Raw genomic sequence first — 19,168 nt, forward strand, 5'->3', positions numbered from 1 at the left:
TATATCTCCCAGAAGAAACCAAAAAATCCCTGCCCACCCTAACTGGTTTAGCATGGTTATAAACTCCCATGCAATAAGCCGTCTTCCAATATACTTACCCTGCTGGGTAGGCAACTAAACCCGATCGGGGGTCACAGGCAAGTCCTCTGCCTCCAGACACTGTTATTCCAAGCACCTTCTCCAATGTCACCTGTTAGAGGGAGACAGAGAAGTGACATATGGACAGAGCAGGGTCGGGAAGGAGGTGCTGAAGGTACCCACGACCATCTAGCAAATGCTGACTACTTTCTTCAGGAGAATAGGGCTACTGACTTCTCCAGGGTCTGTCCTGGCCACAGGTCCCTTGGTCACATGGGGAAAAGCTAGCGTGCACTACAGGCTTTTAACAGGGCTCAATCTGTGGGGACCCTGGGAAAGAAAATGAAGGGTTAAAGCTGGGCTCATGGCCACAGAGGAACAAGCACTCCCCCAATCCAGGAAGGCTCCGTTTACAAGATAAAGCCTTGGGTCCCCAGACTGGCCTCTTGGGTCTCTGAGAGTCAGGGAAAGTCACTGATCTTCGTGCCTTGGCAGGTATGAAAGAAAGGCTACTGTGATCTACTAAGAGTCAGAGGAATGTTAGGTATTAATTAGGTGACTCATAATATCTCTGATCTTTGCATCCCATCACGTTCCTCCCCTCCATCAGAGAACTCTACCCACCCCAAACATCTGCCAGTTCATACAGACTATGAGCCCAGGAGACAGAAACATGGCTTAATGCTGTGTTTTGCCAAGCACAGATGCTCAGAGTACTCTAATTATTATTATTAAGCCCCACTCCCACAGAGATGAAAGGGAAACATGTGTAAAGTGCTCAGAGATTCTGAGGACATGGCCACATGCAACATTCACCATCACTCTCACCAACAATATTGTTACCCAACACTGGACGCAGCCCTACGGCGCACACTGAACTAACCTCAAATTAGTTCACTGGCCTTTCTGCTAGATGATCCCATGGGAGATTCAGAATGCCCTGGAACCTCTTCTCACTCCACCTCACCGTCTGCAACAGAACATCTTGCTTGTCACTCCAGGTCCACCCTCTAGTACTGTCTGGACCCCCTGCACTGGCCCTCCTCAGAGATGTCCTTGGTCTCTCTGTTGGCTCAGAGAGAGAGGCATCTGAATGCAGAAAGGTCATGTAAATAGGCTAGACTGTACCCTACTAAGAGTCTCAGAGGCCCTAGGAGGGTGGTGTGAACCAGAAACACTTCAGGAGTATTCATGTCTGTAGTAGGGTGGTCTATCCTAGTCCAGGCCAGTTTCTGGAGAGGGGAAACCCAGATGGGGCACCTGGGTGGCTCAGTCAGTTAAGCGTCTGCCTTCGGCTCAGGTCATGATTCCAGGGTCCTGGGATCGAGTCCCCATTGGGCTCCTTGCTCAGCGGGGAGCCTGCTTCTCCCTCTGCCTGACGCTCTCCCTGCTTGTGCGCTCATGTTCTCTCTCTCTGACAAATAAATAAAATCTTTAAAAAAAAATTTTTTTTTTTAATAGGGAGAGGAAACCCAGAATCAATTAGGGTGGTTAGGATCTCTCCTCCTCTCTTACTGTCCCAGCTGGAGAATTCAAAGTCCCTCTAGAGGGCTGGTTTAAACTTTTTTTTTTTTTTAAGATTTTATTTATTTATTTGACAGAGAGAAGAGAGAGACAGCATAATCAGGGGGAGTGGCAGGCAGAGGCAGAGGGAGAAGCAGGCTCCCACAGAGCAGGGGGACGGCGATGCAGGACTCGATCCCAGGGCCCTGGGATCATGACCTAAGCCGAAGACAGTCGCTTAACCAACTGAGCCATCCAGGCGCCCTTAAATTCTTATCTCCAAGGACCATTTTAGCTTGAATTAGGTTGGAAAGAAATGCCCTTTGGTGGCCAAAGACCAAAATAAATCCCCTGGGACATGACAGTTAAAACCTATTCCCCAGGAAGGCCCCCAAGAGTCTTCTGTGCTTCCTGGGGATGTGGACCAGCAATTCCAGCATGTGTCTACTCACTGACAGAGGCAGTTTAGTCCCACAGCCAACCCACAGCCACCTGGCAAGCTCCAGACTTGCCAGGAACCCTGGGCCTACCTGAGGCACTAAGCCTAGTGTGGGATAAACTAACTGTAGCCTGTGTTCTTGATAGTTTGCCTTAACTTATGCCTCCTTCCTTACTTTTTCTTAGATGCATGATGCCCTGGCACCCAGTCACCTTGTTGAAAGGCCTGAGCACCAGGCACACTGACTGGAGAGCACAAAATACCCCTGGGGAAGTCCAGGGGATGCTCAGTTCGGTGCACCCCTCCCCATCCTGGCACTGTGCCTCCAGCTATCCCAGAGGGAGGGTACTCAGGAACATTCCTGCTATACCAACTGCCTACTGCAGACAGGAGAGAGAGGAACCCAAGGCCAGCATTACCCACATAGATGGGAAAGGTCATAGATCAAGTGCAGTGAGCTAAAAAACTGCTCAAATCCTATTCCCTTCCGGAGAATCATTGCAGGCAAATCCTTTGCATTCAAATTTGTATCAATCCCTCGTTTATGCTTCAGCTTTGGTCCCAAAGAATTAGACCAGTCTGTTCCGTTCTCAGCTTTCCTTCCCTCTGACAGGAATTTGGGTAGGTGTTTTGTGGACAGAGGATGCAGTTCCATAAAAGACTCATTCTGAAACTAGCTTGGACTTTTCAACAGCAAGCTAAAGCAGGAAGGAGATGTCAGTTACTCATACCTTTAAGGCCAGTGTTCACCAAACATTTTTGCCCATGACCCATGGTAAGAGAGATAGTTTATGAGTTTGTATCATGAGCTGGTACATACATACATGTACATGTGTGCATGTGCCTAAAACTGAAATAAAAGTTTCACAAAACAATACTTCTCTTACTCCATGTGATACACTCTATTTTCTATCACATTCTATTTCATTAAAAAATGATTCTGGGCATGGCCCACTTTGTTGATTTCATGACCTACAAATGGGCTGGAAACTCCAGTTTGAGAAACTGCTACAGACCATCTATTCCTGCTGGGCCTGGGTTCCAGGCTCTGATCTCTGGCAACTTTTGTGTTCCTCAGGCCCTTTCCTCCTAGGACTCTTGGCAGTGGGACGGACATCCGGGCTAGGAAACCCCATGGGCAGAAGTTTGCCTGGGCTCAAAACTTGGCTTATTTTCAAAGGATTTATGGTTTTTGGCTTTTTCTGACTTTCTGAACAACTATCCAAAGACAAAAAAAGGCAGTTTCCTTTGGCTCTGTGGAGTGGGAGGAGCAGGGGAAAAACATTCAGGGGCATCAGCTGGTTTTTATTTTATGTTCTAACTCAAACCAGCTTCCTGTTTGCAGGGAGGTTTTGGGCTGAACTCCACTTTCAAAGGATCTGAGAGAGTCCAAAGCTCCTGCAAGGCCTCCAACATCTAGGCTTATTTTGAAAGGGCCCAGCATAATGGAGATTATAAATGGACTCTCTCCCTGTCATAACCTCCATATTTTCTCCTTCCAAAAAGGTGATGCAGCTTCCATCTACCGCAGAAAATGGAGACAGACCTGAATGTCCCTTGCAAACACACCATCGACTAAACACCCAAGTTCAAGCAGTGGTGTGCCACAGCCAGCTTCCACGGGCTCAGGACAGCTGACTGTGCCCTTCCTTTCCCACCTCCTCACTCAGTGACAGCACCCTGGTAGCTTGAGATCACCACAGTGGGAGTACTTACACCATGGAAATCAGCAAATGCTACAAATCAGGGCTCTTTTTTTTGTCCCCTGAGAGAGGCTGTAAACACTCAGCAATACACTACTAAGTTCAGGCCACTGTTATCTCTCACTCGGACTATAATTCCCATGTATTCTCTCTCTTCTCAACATGACAGGCCACAGTGATTTTTTTTTAAGGTTTTTTTAAATTTTATTTTATTTATTTGACAGAGAGAGAGAGAGTACACACAGTGGGGAGCCACAGGGAGAGGGAGAAGCAGACTCCCTACTGAGCAGGGAGCCCAATGTGGGGCTTGATCCCAGAACCCTGGGATCATGACCTGAGCCGAAGGCAGATGCTTAACTGACTGAGCCACCCAGGCACCCCCACAGTGATTTTTTTTTTTTTAAATATGTATGAGATCATGTCATTACTCAGCTCAAAACCCTCCACGGGCTTCCCATCCTTAAGTTCAAATTCAAATACTTTACCCTGTTTACAAGGCCCTAAATCATCTGGCCTCTGGCTCCTTCTCTGACCTCATTTCCTACACTCTCCACCTCTTCCTCTACCTCAGTCACCCTGGCTGCCTCAAGCACCTCAAGCAGATTCTAGCTTCAGGTCCTGCATATGCTATTCCTTCAGTTAAAATGCTTTTCCCTCAGCTATTCACATAGCTAATTCACTCAGGTCTTTGCTCAAAGGTCTTCCCCTCAGAGCAGGCTTTCCAGACTAACTTTACTGTTATCATTCTGTACCTAACTTATCTTATTTTATCTTTCTTCATAGCACTTAGATTCAGGTAGCAACCCAACACTGATTGTATTTCCGTCCATACACTTACTGTCTGTCTTACTGCCCAGATGAGGATGAGCACAAAGGGAGCTTAATGGTACAGGTAACATTTTGTTTCTTAAGCTGATGGTGGACACACAGCTGTTCATTCTATTATTCCCTATGTCTTTACTAGATGTCCTAAATATTGCACATTCAATGTTGAAAAGAGAGAAAAGACATGGTCCCAGATGTGGCATGGGGCTCAGGACCTCATGAACAACATCCTTCTATAATTCACACCCTTGATTCTCTCTTCATCCTTAAACAATGGCTTTTTGATACTCACTGACCCAACAATGTTGGGGGAAAGGGTACAAAGAATTCAAGAATATGAGTTTTTGTTTGATTAGGTTTCTCACTTAAGTGCTTCTAAGACTGCACATTTTTATGATGCTCTGACACGCTGGTTCCAGTGGAAGCTTTCGAGAATCATTATCCCTTCTCCTGACTGCTAAGCATGGCAGCAGGTAATGAGAGAGTCCCCTAAGCCTGGGTCCCTGAGTAACTTTGATGAACAGAGCCCCTCTGCTGACCCACACTGAATATGAGCATGAGCAAGAAATAAACTATCTGTTAAGTAAGGGAGATTTTGAGGTGATTTTGTTACCACAGCATGACATAACCTGGCAATTTTCATACTTCTTGGTCTCTTACACTCTTGGTTTCTTTACACTCTCAGAAATTATCAAGGACCCCAAAGAGATTTTATTTGTATCAGTGTATTAGAAATTACAATGGAAATAGTTTAAAATATTTCTTAATTCATTTAAAAATAATAATAAATCCATACATGTTAATATTTTTATTAAAAATAACTATCTTCCGAAACAAAAAAAAATTCAGTGAGAAGAATGGCACTACTTAACATTTTTACAAATCTCTTTAATGTCTGGCTTAATAGTAAACAGCTGGATTCTCCTATCTGCATCTGCATTCAATCTGTTTTGATATGCTATTCTGGTTGAAGATGAAGAAAATCTGGCCTCATTTGGATATGTAACTGGAAAAGGGGGGATCTCATAGATCCCCTAAAGGCGACGCTAAGGATTCCAAGCCCATACTTTGAGAACCAAAGACCTAGTCTGTCTTGAATACTATAGCATTTCTCCACATAAGGAAGCAAGCCCAATGGTGTGCGAGTTCTGGCCTCAAGCATCGTTGAGGAAACTGAGGCAGGGAAGAGGTCCTATGAGAAAACAGCTGTTCTCCAAGTCTGGGATAGGGCCCAAGGTACTGAAAGGAAAGTCAGTTATAAACCCTCACAGCCCGAATGCCAGTGAAACTTAGCCAAAAAGACAACCAGTCCAGGTAACTGATTATGTCCAGTGACTTGGGACACAACTACTACAGGCAGCTGGTACCCTGATACAGCCATACAGTTCTAGAACATCGCTTCATGCACAAGCAAAAACAAAAAAGAGAGCACCCACATCGTACTCTACAGTGATCTCCTCCACATCCAAAACACAGCCTAGAAACAGAGAAAATACTCAAGGTGTGACCCAGCCTTTGCTTTGGCAGGTGGAGAGTGTTGAGATGGAGGAAAGCCTACACCAGCCTGAGAGAGGGTGTCATCTGTCCCCAGAAGCAAGGCTGCCAGAGGGCAGAATTACTACAGACATATTGCAAAGGAGGGCTTGAATAGCCATCACTCCCAGCATGCACTATGCAGGGCAGTATTGTACCCTCCTGAGAGAAAGAAGGAAAGCAAAATCATCCCTCACCTTAATGAGATAAAGGGGTAACATCATAATAGCCTATTCCCAAGAGAGAAGGAAAGACTAAAGCCAACTATTTAAGTGCTCTTCTGGCTCTCATTAGAGTAGATGGAAAAAACAGGTGGCTAAGGGGCAATAGACAGGACAACTCACTCATACTAGGTAGAATAATATTTTCCAAACGTGCAGATTGCAGCTTATTAATGGGACCTGAAATTGACTGATTTAGTGGGTAGTGAATAAATACAACAGAACACAAAACAGATCTCACGGCATATAGTAAGGGTTAAGTATTGATCATGAAACTTTTGTTTAGGGGGGTGTGTACTGGGTCACAATATAAAATGTATTTCTTAATGTGGGTCATTCTCAAAGAAGTTTGAAAATCACCAAGATATTATGGGAGATCCTAAGATGAAGAATACACAGACTCTACTCTCTATTCTCAAAATCCATCAGGGAAAATTAATGGTATATTACAAAGCAATCCAATATGTGATAAGGGTCATAAGAAAGATATAAAGTGCTCAAAGGGGAGGAAGAGAAATGATTTCTGAACAGGATCAGGAAAGGAAAACTAAGGAAGCTTTCTTGGAGGGCAAGATGGTATTTGACCTGGGCCTTGCCTTGAGGATAAGTTCTTAACAGGTGGAAATACAGAGAGAAGGAATTCTCAGTAGAAGAAGCTGCATGAACAAAAGTTTGGCAGAAGGGGGCGCCTGGGTGGCTCAGTTGGTTGGGCGACTGTCTTCGGCTCAAGTCATCATCCTGGAGTCCCGGGATCGAGTCCCGCATCCGGCTCCCTGCTTGGCTGGGAGTCTGCTTCTCCCTCTGACCCCCCTCCCTCTCATTCTCTCTCTCTCAAATAAATTAATTAATTAATTAAATAAAATAGAAAGTTTGGCAGAAGGAAATAACAGAGCAGGTGAGCAATTGTGAATGCAGACAGTGTCAAGAGAGCAAGTCAGGAGAGGTAGACTTGCAACCAGACTAGGAGACTTGAATGCCAAACTAAGTGGGGTCATCTGTAGATTCTGGGAAGCCACTGAAGGATTTCAAGCTGGAGACGCAATCAAAGCTATGTTTTGGTAATGATGTATGTGAGAAAAACAACACAAGCAGGGAGCCCAATTAGGAGGCGGTTACAATAGTTCAGGTGCAAAGTAATGAGGATCTAGACCAGCATGAAGATAGTGAGAGCAGAAAAGACATCGTGGATTCAAAAGTAGTAAAGCAAATAGAATCGGCAGGACTGGGCACCTGACAACTATGGAGGAAGAAGACAGAAGACTCAAATTTTGAACCTCAGAGAAAGGGAACATGAAAAGAAATGGTGCCAGGATCAGAATGCAGACCTGGGTCTGGACAAAGGAGGAAGGATGGGAGCCAGCGATGTGTTTTACACGTGCTAAATCCAAGACACTTCAGGGATATTTAGTAGGAACCACAGAACATTCACTTTAGCAACATAAACATGGAATTAAATGCTTGGGAAAGAGGTCAGGGCTGGAAATAAGTATCTGAGAATTATTCGCATGGAGGTGAAAACCACCACTGAAAGTACAAGAGAAGACAGGAAGGCAGAGAGAGGCTGAGGACAGAACCATGGGGAATACCTATTTTTAGAGTATAGAGAAGATGTGATGCCAGGCAATTAGAAAGACAGGAGGAGACCCAGGAAGCCAGGGAAGGGGAGAGCTCCCAGAAAGGAGGGGGAGTTGATGGAAGTGCCAAAAAGAAGTGAAGGAGTCAAGAAAAGGACTCTCCAGAGTCCAGAGCCATCTGCAACATGGGCAGCACAGCACAAGGTTCCAAGCAGTCCCAGACCCCGAAACACGTGATCCCAGGAAGCCTGGGGCAGGGCCGTCTAAGCGTTTCTGGTCTCTCTATCTGGTCCCGAGATCTGATCAGTCCACAAGCTAGAGTAGAGGCACCAGTCAATGATGATCCAGTCTGTGGAGGCAAGACAATGGCTTTGCTGGAGAAGGGCTTCTTGTTGGAGTCTGTGATATAACTGGTTCGGATTTGCCCTTCCTTTCTTGTGAGGGGCCACGACAGGGAGTCTGCAAAGGCAAGTCAGCAGATGCTCCCTTGAGGAAGAGAAGAGGCCAGAGCCACAAAAGGCCGGGGTCACCTAGGATTGAGCTGACCTCAAAGTGGTAAAGAAACCCCAGCAACTGGGAGGAAGCCAATCTCTGTTTTTGTTGCCACCAGTTTCTTTCTTCCCCCTTCTCCTTTTCCCTACTTCTCAATCCCACTAACACAAGTTATAAATACCTGAGTTATAAGTCATTCCAGCCAAACCATGGGCTTGCTATTTCTATAAACAAGCATGTCACAGACCTGTCTACAGCAGAGCACTATCCGCCTTCCCCTCCCTTCCTGCAGGTTAAGAATAACTATGCTTGTCTCTTACCCACGCACTGCACTCTAATCTCACAGAGCAGATTCTCCACCAGATTCGGAGAATTGCTGCTTATGAAAAAGCCACAGAGAAAGCCCAAGGCCAGGAGGCTTTGTGCAGAGACTTAGCCAGCTGGGCAGAGACCCAGTGACTAGCCTGGGGAGGGGGAAGGGAGAGGCGGGTATCATGCCCAAGCTCACTCCTGCTCCTTCAGAGTCCAAAGGGCCATCTGGTCAGAGGCAGGAAGGGACACGATGGCTACTCCAAGACTGCAGGACAGATCTTGCCTCTCCACTCTGCTCCTGGTCTCTATCCTGTCTGGCTGATTTATAGTTCTACTCTCTATACCATGAAGACTCCCAGAAACAAATAATTTCCAATATGACAGAAAAACTGGGCTCCCCAGCTTAGAGTTCAGCATTAGTTGGAGCTGAGCCAATTCTCCGGTGCTGGGATTAAAATAGCCTCAGCTTCTAGGAAGGTAAATCTGCCACGGCTTGGGAGGAGGTGACCTTAGAGATCCTCCAGCCATAAAACCCTGGAGACTAGAGAACAAAGGTTCTCAATCCTGGCCTACCAACAGAATTACTCAGAGGGTTTAACAAGTTTCAGATATCAGTCCCTACCCTATCTACCTCCCTTGCCTCCACAAGATTCTCAATCAACAGATATGGAGTGGGGTTCAAGAGTCTGCATATTAAAGCTCTCCAGGTAGCTCTAATGATTAATCAGGTAGGGAACTACGAAATTAAAGCATTTTGTCCTTTTATTTCCAAATTTCAGCCCCTCCTGGGACTAAGGAGAAAACAACGCTCCAAATGTTCTTATAAGAATATCCAGACCCGGGGCGCCTGGGTGGCTCAGTCGGTTAAGCGGCTGTCTTCGACTCAGGTCATGATCCCAGGGTCCTGGGATTGAGCCCTGCATCCAGCTCCCTGCTCAGCGGGGAGCCTGCTTCTCCCTCTCCCTCTGCCTGCCATTCTGCCTACTTGTGCTCTCTATCTCTCTCTGTCAAATAAATACATAAAATCTTAAAAAAAAAAAAAAAAAGAATATCCAGACCCATGGGGTGCGAAAGGTCTTGTGCAGAGACAGGATCTATAGCTCTAAGAACTACGATTCACTGAATGTGTACTCTGCCAAAAATGCGCTAAGCAATTTACAAGATTATCTCATTTAATACCCTTGACCAACTTTTTTTTTTTTTTTTAAATAAGCTCTATGCCCAATGTGTGGCTTGAATTCACAACCCCAAGATCAAGAGTCGCATGCTCCACAGTCAGGCGCCCCATACCCTTGACAACTTTATGAAGGACAGGTATTATCTCCATTTTACAGATGAAGGAATCAGATAAGTAGTGAGTGGAAGAACCAGGATTTAAACCTAGGTCTGTCTGCCTGGTTCCAGAAACTCTGGTGACCTGAGGAGGGAGTTCGGGTTCTCCAAAACCATCAGAAAGGTGCAGTTCGTGAAAGAGGACCTGGGGAAGTCCCCATGCCTTCGTGGAAGCATCAGGGACAGGTCTGAGAACCAAGGTAGAAGGCAGAGGGCACAGATGAAGTAGAAGGGCAATAGGGTCCTCTCCTGCTAGTTTTAACATTTTTTTTTAAATTAGCAGGTGTTATCAGTACCTGAAATGGGTCTAAAAAATGGGCTCTGGCCTCTCCTCACTGAATGGTTGCAGAGAAAAAGAAATAGAGGGTCTTCTAATGCCAGAGTATCCCCCCTGGTCAGAGCCTGCTCATGTCCAGCCAGCACTAGAACCTACAGTCAACATGGAGAGCTGACACCCATTTCCAAGGCAAATGACACTGTAGTGTCCAAAGCAGCAGAATCTGATTTCGTGTACAGATGGAGGAAGAGGTGAGGGCAGCATCAGACCTCAGACCAGAGTTCTGGAAATCAGAAGCCTCTAGCTAAAGGACTCAATTATGATACCACCATCAGCATGCACCCAAGTCCAAAGAGCAGCTTTGACAACACAGTGCCTGATACAGAGCAGGCACTTCTACTCTCTCTTTCTCTTCCAGTTCCCAGAAAGGCCAGGATAGGAGGTACCTCAATTTAAGCAACCAGAATAAGAGAAAAAAAATTTTTTTTCCTCTCTAGCATCAGTCCTCCCTACAGCAAGACCAGAACCACAAACAATGCTTTATAAGCAAAAGTCTGATCATGAAAAACAGTCTGAATCCTCCTCATTCACCAGCTCTACATGCCTGAGTTTTCTTAATCTCTTGGTTTCCAAACTTTGTAACCAGGGAGAATACTAACTGTTCCTTACCTGAACTAAGTGTGCGATGTGAATGTGTGATCTGGGACAAAAAGGAAAGTGGGGAGGGAACTCCTGGTACCCCTGTAATCATGCCAGCTTGGGCTATGAGATTCCCCTGGGAAGAAAGGTTTCTTCAACATGTTATTCTCTATAAAATGCTCACTTCCTTTCCATTCTGAATGCCAACACCCTGGACTAGGCCTTCAGCACCAGATTCCTGTATATAGCAATGACTTTCTAATCAATTTCTTTACTATAGACCATGTCCTCCCCTCCCTCAACCTGTCAGAATAATCTTGCCATAGCACAGCTTTGATCACGTCCCTCCCCTGCTCAAAAACTTTCAATGGCTCCTCACTGCCAACAAAATAAATTATGAATGTCTTAGCCTAGCAACTACAGCTCTCTGTCAAGTGATCCTACCTTTCCTCTAATTCTGTTTCCTACTACTCACCTATATGAATCATGTGCACTTGTCAATCTGGGTTATTCATTATTCTGGAAAGGCGCTTTGGGGCTTTAGTTTTTATTCTTCTTCTACCGAGAATCCCTTCCCTTCCACCATCCCCTCCTGAAATCCTTCCCTTCCTTTCAAGGACCAGCTCAAATATCACATCCCCTGTGATTCTTTGCGTGATCACCATGGCCAGGAATGATTCGTCCCTCGTTGGTACTCTTACAGCTGCACTTATTTGCATCATTCACATGGCATGTGCTACTTAGTACCTCGTACAGAAGTACTTTATGGCTCTGTCGTTTCTCTCCTACTAGTCTCCTGAAAGGCAGAGGCTGTATCTACAACTCCATGCTTATAGCACAAGGCACAGTGTTTAATAAATATTTGAGTCCACGTTTTAGTATTTTAAAAAATATTTGTGAATACTCTGGTTCATCTTACCCAGTAAGTTCTTTAACCCCCAGAGAATTCTCCATCTACCATAGCCAGTCCTAGAAGTTGGAGCAGGAACAGGATTTCAACGCCTTTCCAGTGGGGAAGGCCTGAATGGAATAATCCATGTGCTTTAAATGATTACAAACAAAACCATTTCGTCCTTGACTTCAGTAAATATATGTACAGCATATATCTAAATTATAATTAAAGACTAAGTCTAAAAAGATCAGAGATAACATTTATTTATTTATTTATTTATTTAAAGTAGGCTCCACGCCCAGCATGGAGCCCAAGGAAGGGTTTGAACTCATGACCCTCAGATCAGGACCTGAGCTGAGATCAAGAGTCTGATGCTTAACTGACTGAGAATCCCCGGGCACCCCTCAGAGGTAACGTTTTAAATAAAAGTGACAATACTGTTATTTAAAAAGAGCTTTACCTGTCCTTTATAATCAGAAATGGATGTAGCTATAAGTAGCTATTCTGGATGTTAAAATTATGAATAACTTGTTTCCTTCTTTATGTTTCTCTATATTACTTGTGTAAAAAATCTTTTCAGAAAGCACATGTACTTCAGAAAGTATTAAAAAATGTTTTGTTTACCAAAGCTAACCAAGAAAATATTTCTGAAGATGCAAAAAATGAATTATCTCAAATTCAACAAGTTAATGATGAATTTGTGAGAAAACATTTTTATGTCCCATTATTACTAAAAAAACCCCAAGTTTATTATTTCACATATATTTTTCAACATTTGTGCATAACTTTGTGCTTGAATGAGTATACAGTTTTTTAAATTTAAACATTTTAGATTCAAATATGAAATATGCATGTTTAAATTGAGACCTTTATCTTTATTAGTTTTTTCTACTTACAAAAATAATACAGACTCATTGTAAAAATTTCCAACATTACAGAAATATAGAAATGTAGACAGTGAATGTCCGCCATAATCTACTAGCCCTCCCTGAGGTAACCAATATTAACAACGGTTTGGTATTTATAGCCTCACTTTTTTTTCTATGTGTATACTAACATACAGGTTTTAACAAAAATATAAATAATCATTAACATAAAAAACAGTTATACAGTTTGCTTTTTGTCACTTAATATATCTTGTATACCGTTTCATGTCAGTAAATATAGATTGACCTCATTCTTTTCAGCAAGTACAAGGTATTTCATTTAATGGATTTATCCCAATCCCCTATTGATGGCTACCTGGACTACTCCAAAGATTTCACTATTGTGAGTAACACAAAAAAAAAAAAAAAAAAAAATTCAGTTATATACACTTTTGTGTGGTGTGAATGTTTGCATAGAATAGATCCCAGAATTATAACTTCTAGATCAAAAGATATGAATATATTAATGCTTCTTCTATTGATATCACCAAATTGCCAAATTAGAAACTTAAAACAATGGGTTATAAAATTAACACGTTTTCACTCTGCCTTTAAATTCGCAGTCTGAAAGGAAGCTCTAGCGCTAATTCATTTCCCAAATTAGTTCTCAATACAAATGAACTGGCCCCCAAAGAAGAAAAGTTATCTCTAGAAGAACCATCGCTGTTAAAAAGCATGTGCATCACTCCTGTGATCTCTAATCAGACACAGTAAATTAGGGCTCCTGGTTCACTGGTTTGACTTTTTGAGTTCCCAAAAAACATACTCATGGCCCTGAAAAAATAAATTACACAGTAGTTAGTATAAAAAAAAATATTTGCTAAGCCTTCCTCTTTCTCAGTATTGTTGATACAAGTTACAATATAGGCAAGAAAAATGTACTGAAGATAGGTCACAATAAAAAGCTGCACAGGGAGAATGATTAAATGTTGGAACAGAAGAGGCTGAACCTGCAAAAAAGGACTTCTCACAAATGGAAACTTGAAGGGATAAAATCTTGCCAGCAAATGAGAAAAAAATTCCTGAATATTTTAGAAATCTATGGACCCTGATAACATTAGCAACCCCTTAACAGCTATAAACTTATTTAGACCTTACAGTGTGCTTTCACATCCATGAGATCTCCTTTAATCCTCACAACAGCCCAAGGAGGAAGCCCTCAGTATTCTAATTTTACAAATGAGAGAGAAGCCAGCTCTCTCTCTGTCTCTCTGTCTCTCTGTCTCTGTCTCTGTCTCTCTCTCTCTCTCTCTCTCTCTCTCACACACACACACACACACACACGCCTGACTCTTCAATGTATAGCCCAAGGAACTGCAGCATGGACTTCACTTGGGAGCTTTCTTGAACTGCAGAGTTCCAGGGTAGACCTGAGTCTGAATCTGCATTTTAACAAAACCACTCACTGCCTCTTGCCCCTACACACTAATCTGCCTGCACATTCACTCTTAGAAACCCCGTTCACTAGCCAGTTCTGGGTTTGCTATGAGGGCAAGTCTCTAAGACAGTTGCTGGGGCGGGGAGTGGGGGTGGGGGGGTGGGCGGGGAGGAGCGTGGGGCCTCACAAGAGAGATCAAAGGAGCCTGGGGAAGGAAGGACATCATAAGGAGAAAGGACATGTTTAGTCTGCAACAGGTTACTATGTCATATGAAAACAATCATGGATACGTGCATTTTCCCAAATAGAAGCTGACCAATGAGCATCAGGGTAACGAACGGAGGGAGGCCTACAGCCTGTCTGCTGCATGTTTAGTTCTGACAAGCAGCTGCTTGCTTTTCTCCAACGCAGCAGTTGAGAGGTGGCAAGGGTTAGAGTTTCTGAGCATGCTGAGCTTCTCCCCCACGATCACAAACTGCCTGTGGGCTGCTCTCCACCCAGTCCACCTGGCTTGGGGCTTCCTCTCCTCAGACTAACCAGGGCAGCTGCAGGAAAGCATGTATTAAGATCCCATGCTTTTGCATCCATAATGTTATCATCATTGCCTATGTGACGAAAGACATCAAAATAATACAAATCTGAGGTCAGGGGAGGCAAGACACTTGCTCAAGGAACTTAGCAACCTTGGAGCCTGCCCAACCAACCAGAGTCAGGTGGGCAAATGACCTCATTTTTGCTCTTTTTCATGGTCACTGAACTCCAACTGTCATCATCCAGTTCAGCTCTGGCACGGGGCATTTTAGGCCCAGTTTTTTTCCACAGAAAATAGGCATTTTAACTCAGCAACTCTCCACAGCTTCAAAGACAAGGTCAGTTGTGAGTCGGGACAGGCACAGCAATAACAGAGAGGTGGAGTACAGAGATAAACAAGGAGAGGTTTGGGGTAGGGGAGAACTAGCAAGCAGTCAGGAGTGTGAGCTACACAATCAACCGCCAGCTAAGAGCAAACAGGTTCAAGGCCCATGAATCCCCCACACCAAAACAAGCAAATCATCTACTGGCCTCCACTTCACTCCCCCACCTCACTCCAACCCGAGAGAGAGAAGCAGCAACTACTTGCGGCTTATGGTCATCTGACACCACAGAACTGCGCCTGTCAACTTGACATTCACGGACCCACAGAACCACAAGTTGTACTGTTCCTAATGGTACCATAGGGCAAGAAGTGGAAATCTGGAGTTGGGGGTGGGAAGAAAAGCAAGGATGTAGAGGGAAAGGAGGGTTACCGAATGATGGCTCTAAAATAGTCTGAGAAATGCATCAAATCAACTTGGATGGGGCAAGTTGGGGGAAAAGTATAGTTTTCAAGGTACTGTGCTTTTCCAAGCTGAACACAGGCTGCAACTCTTGACTATAGCAATACTAGGCATAAACTTCTGTGCTCAGTGTCACATTGTGCACAAGAAGACTCTGGGAAGAGTAAAGAATCAAGATTAAGTGTCGGCTTTGGAGTTAAGATGGCCAATAAGTTAAGGGAGTCTGCATCCCAGCTGCACCATCTACTGGCTATGTAACCACCAGCTACTCACCTGACCTCTTAGCATCCGTTTCCTCATCTACAAAATGGGGACAGTAACAGTATTGATAGAAGAGTGGTGTGAAATGTGAATGAGATAATATATGTAGAATAGCACAGGACATAGCAAACAATAAACAAATGTTCATCATTATTAGCACTACAAATATTATTTCTAGTATGGTTTTAAGAGAGCAACATAAGGGCAGGAAGCACTGACAACAAAATCTGGAAAACATGGTTCCAGTAAGCACACTGCCTGAAAATGCTGAATGGCACAAATCCATAATGGATGGGGGAAAAAGGAAACTTGAAAAGTAAAAGAACAAACAGTCAAGATCAAGTCCTTGGGGATTTAATTTTTTTTTTTAAATAAAACCATATTAATTACCTAACACAAAAACTTCACTCATCTCCGTCCTCACCCACCACAATGACACTGTTAGCATCATATCCTTCAGAAACTACCAACACTTTGGCAGTGTTCTATTTCTTGACTTTGGGTGATGATGATATGGGGGACCATGTCGTAAGTACATACAATATTATATTATTATATTTCATAAGCTTTTCCGTGTCTGTTATATTTCATAATTTTTTTAAAGTTAGTTTTGTTTTTTAAGTGCCAGCACCTTTAACGAGGTCAGCTGAGCGTATGGGGAAATGACCAGAGGCACCACTAAAGGAATACAGATCTCAAAGCCTGATGAGAGGTATGATGGGAAGTTGGAAATTGTAGTGTGCTCAGCATGAATGAGAAGCAATGTTCAAATCCAGAAGAACCTAAGAAACTCCCTTCTCAGGATTCCTCCAAAAAAGAATGTGCTACACTGAAAAAAAAAAAAAAAAAAGAAATCAGCCATGTGGTTTCACTAAGCGCTCCAAGATTTTCAAGTAAATTTAAATCTCAGCTATCAAAGAAAGGGCAGGGAGGGGAAAAGATCTTTAGCTTCATTCCAGTTTTAGGAAGAGAGATAAGGCATATAAACTTAGAAATCTAGTCAACAACAACAACAAAAAGACTGTTTTATAGACTAGAGAAGCAACAAAAAGCATTATTAACATTCTCTGTGCTAAAATGAGAGGGGGTGGAATTTACTCCCCTAGAAGTCTAAGAGGAGATACCCATCCTGTGATGTGAACTCATTCTTCTGTAAATGCCCTTCAAAACCAGAGGAAAATGTTGTAGCCAATTAAGAAGCACTGTAGACTTGCTGATATAACTGCTGGGAGGGAGGAAACCAAGATGTGGAAAATGTGAACACTCAAAAATACCAACCCTAAAGATCCACACTGCCCCATCTGTCTGTCATACTCCCTTTATTCTTGCCCTCCCCTACCCTTTCTTTTCATTTTAAGAGGTAACAGAAGTTAAGGTAAAAACCACAATGCGGATCTGATTCAGCAAACATCCAGCAGGTGGGCAGCTCTCATTGCACAAATCCACTGAGAACTGCTGTCAAAGGAAGCTGACAGAAAACCTGGCCTTGGCCAGCATTAAACAATGGAGCCTAGACAAGAGGCTTAGCTTGCAGCAGTAGGAATGTGATGTATAATACAACAAATCCTACTGAAAACACTGTAGCTTTTTTTCTAACCAACACTGCAGTCAGCCCATGAAGTAAAACCAATAGATACTCTGAGAACAACAGTGCAACAGACCACGTTCCCAGAGAAGCTTAGTTTGAATAAACATAGTCCCAAATTTCAAGCCCTGGACTGTTTTCCAAACAAAGGGGCAGTGATAACAGCCACAAGCCCAACTTCAGATGCAGGAGGTTGATGGAGAGGTTACAGAAGTCAGGATTAAAGGCTCACTTCTACCAATGTTTTTTCATTAGTCAAGGGATGAAAAACACGCAAGTGACAAATGGAAGAGGGAAGAGTAAAGGCAGAGAAATACCAATGGCCCCAGAGACATTCAAAATATGGACAGGAAATAAGACAGTGACTCAAACTGACCCAACGGGGGACACTTGCCTTAAATTACAAGTGGAGGGAGGGAAAAGAAACTTGGAAAGCAGCAGTGCTGTAGACTCTGAAATGAGTGAGACCAAGTAGATGACCGAAGGCTTTGCAAGACAACTTAGAGCCTGAAGAGGCTGGGCTATTTTAGACAGCAAAGGAGGAGTTGGGCTGGGGAGAGAGGAATCCTCCCTCTCCAGTGAGAATCACTTTGAAGGCTGAGGGCAGCTGCAGGAACCGGAAGGAGAAATGAAGCAGAGATCAAAGGAACAAAACCAGGAGAACACCTCACACTTTTCACTGTACACCACCTGTTCTGAGGATCTCAACACACTTCATAAGCCTTACTTGAGGAATATATCATAGACAGAAAACTCAGTAAGTTGCTCAAGGTCATTCACAAAAGGCAGGTGGGGGGGCAGGGCTTCTGCCCACAGGGGCCCTCTACCCTTGGCCATCTACTTCTAGGTGGGGAACCCAGAGAGTGTGTATTAAACACTAAAAACTCTTGGTTCCTATGAGTGCCAAGGGAAGTGGGTAGTGGAATGGTGATATTACAAACCGGCCAGGACTCAGAGATATTATCAAAGTTTCCTATTCCTGCCCACAGAGGAAATTCCTGCTGATCTGTCTTAGTTAGGCAATTATCAGTTCCTCATATCTGACCCTACAACAGGGCAGTTCTCTCAGATCTATCTCTGACATACCAGTTTACAGAGCAATCAGTCTAAAAGACACAGTGGAGATAAAAACTACCCCAGGAGAAGAGTATACTTACTGGGCTAGTTTTCTACACTCTCAAGAAGCCTCAAAGAGGGGGCACCTGGGTGGCTTAGTCGGTTAAGCGTCTGACTCTTGATTTCAGCTCGGGTCATGATCTCAGGGTCATGGGATTGAGCCCCACATTGGGCTGCACACTCAGTGAAGAGTCTGCTTGAGATTCTCTCTCTCTCCCTCTCCCTCTGCCCCTCCCCACATTCATGCTCTCTCTCCCTCTCTCCAATAAATATATAAATCTCTAAATAAAGTAAAATAATTTTTAAAAAAGAGAGAAGAAGCCTCAATGAGTACTTGGGTATGAAGCCAACAGATTTCAGGGTCCTAGCACTTAAGCCACAGGTTTGTAACCCAGCAGCGGACTTCTGGTGGAACTTAATGTATACACTGCTCTGTGGGGAGCCTGCTTCTCCCTCTCCCTCTGCCTGCCACTCCTCCTGCTTGTGCTCGCTCGCTCTCTCCCTGTCAAATAAATAAAATCTTTAAAAAACAACTACCGGGGCACCTGGGTGGATCAGTCGTTAAGCGTCTGCCTTTGGCTCAGGTCATGATCCCAGGGTCCCGAGATCGGGCCCCACATCGGGCTCCCTGCTTCTCCCTCTTCCACTCCTCCTGCTTGTGTTCCCTCTCTCACTGTGTCTCTCTCTGTCAAATAAATAAATAAAATCTTTAAAAAAAAAAAAAAACAACTACCAAACTCTACAACCAGAGGGAAGCCTGGGTGGC

At 43.9% G+C, this 19,168-nt stretch overlaps 1 protein-coding gene across 4 annotated transcripts in view; it reads right to left on the bottom strand.

Annotated features, from left to right (window-relative positions):
- Positions 1–19,168, bottom strand: part of MAPKBP1 (mitogen-activated protein kinase binding protein 1) — a 55,023-nt gene that overhangs the window by 27,149 nt on the left and 8,706 nt on the right. For 2 of the 4 annotated variants that reach the window (XM_045900293.3, XM_064570630.1), the window contains one exon: positions 99–190. The exons of 1 other annotated variant lie outside the window; for it this stretch is intronic. In XM_045900293.3, the coding sequence (XP_045756249.1) occupies positions 99–190 (92 nt within the window). Of the gene's footprint in view, positions 1–98; positions 191–961; positions 1,049–19,168 lie in introns of all 4 variants that reach the window. One more of the 4 variants, XM_064570632.1, reaches the window with a different exon arrangement.

Source organism: Mirounga angustirostris, unplaced genomic scaffold (genome assembly GCF_029215605.1).
Source record: "Mirounga angustirostris isolate CCGP_5_RB_7025 unplaced genomic scaffold, mMirAng1.0.hap1 SCAF_9, whole genome shotgun sequence".
Classification (NCBI taxonomy): domain Eukaryota; kingdom Metazoa; phylum Chordata; class Mammalia; order Carnivora; family Phocidae; genus Mirounga; species Mirounga angustirostris.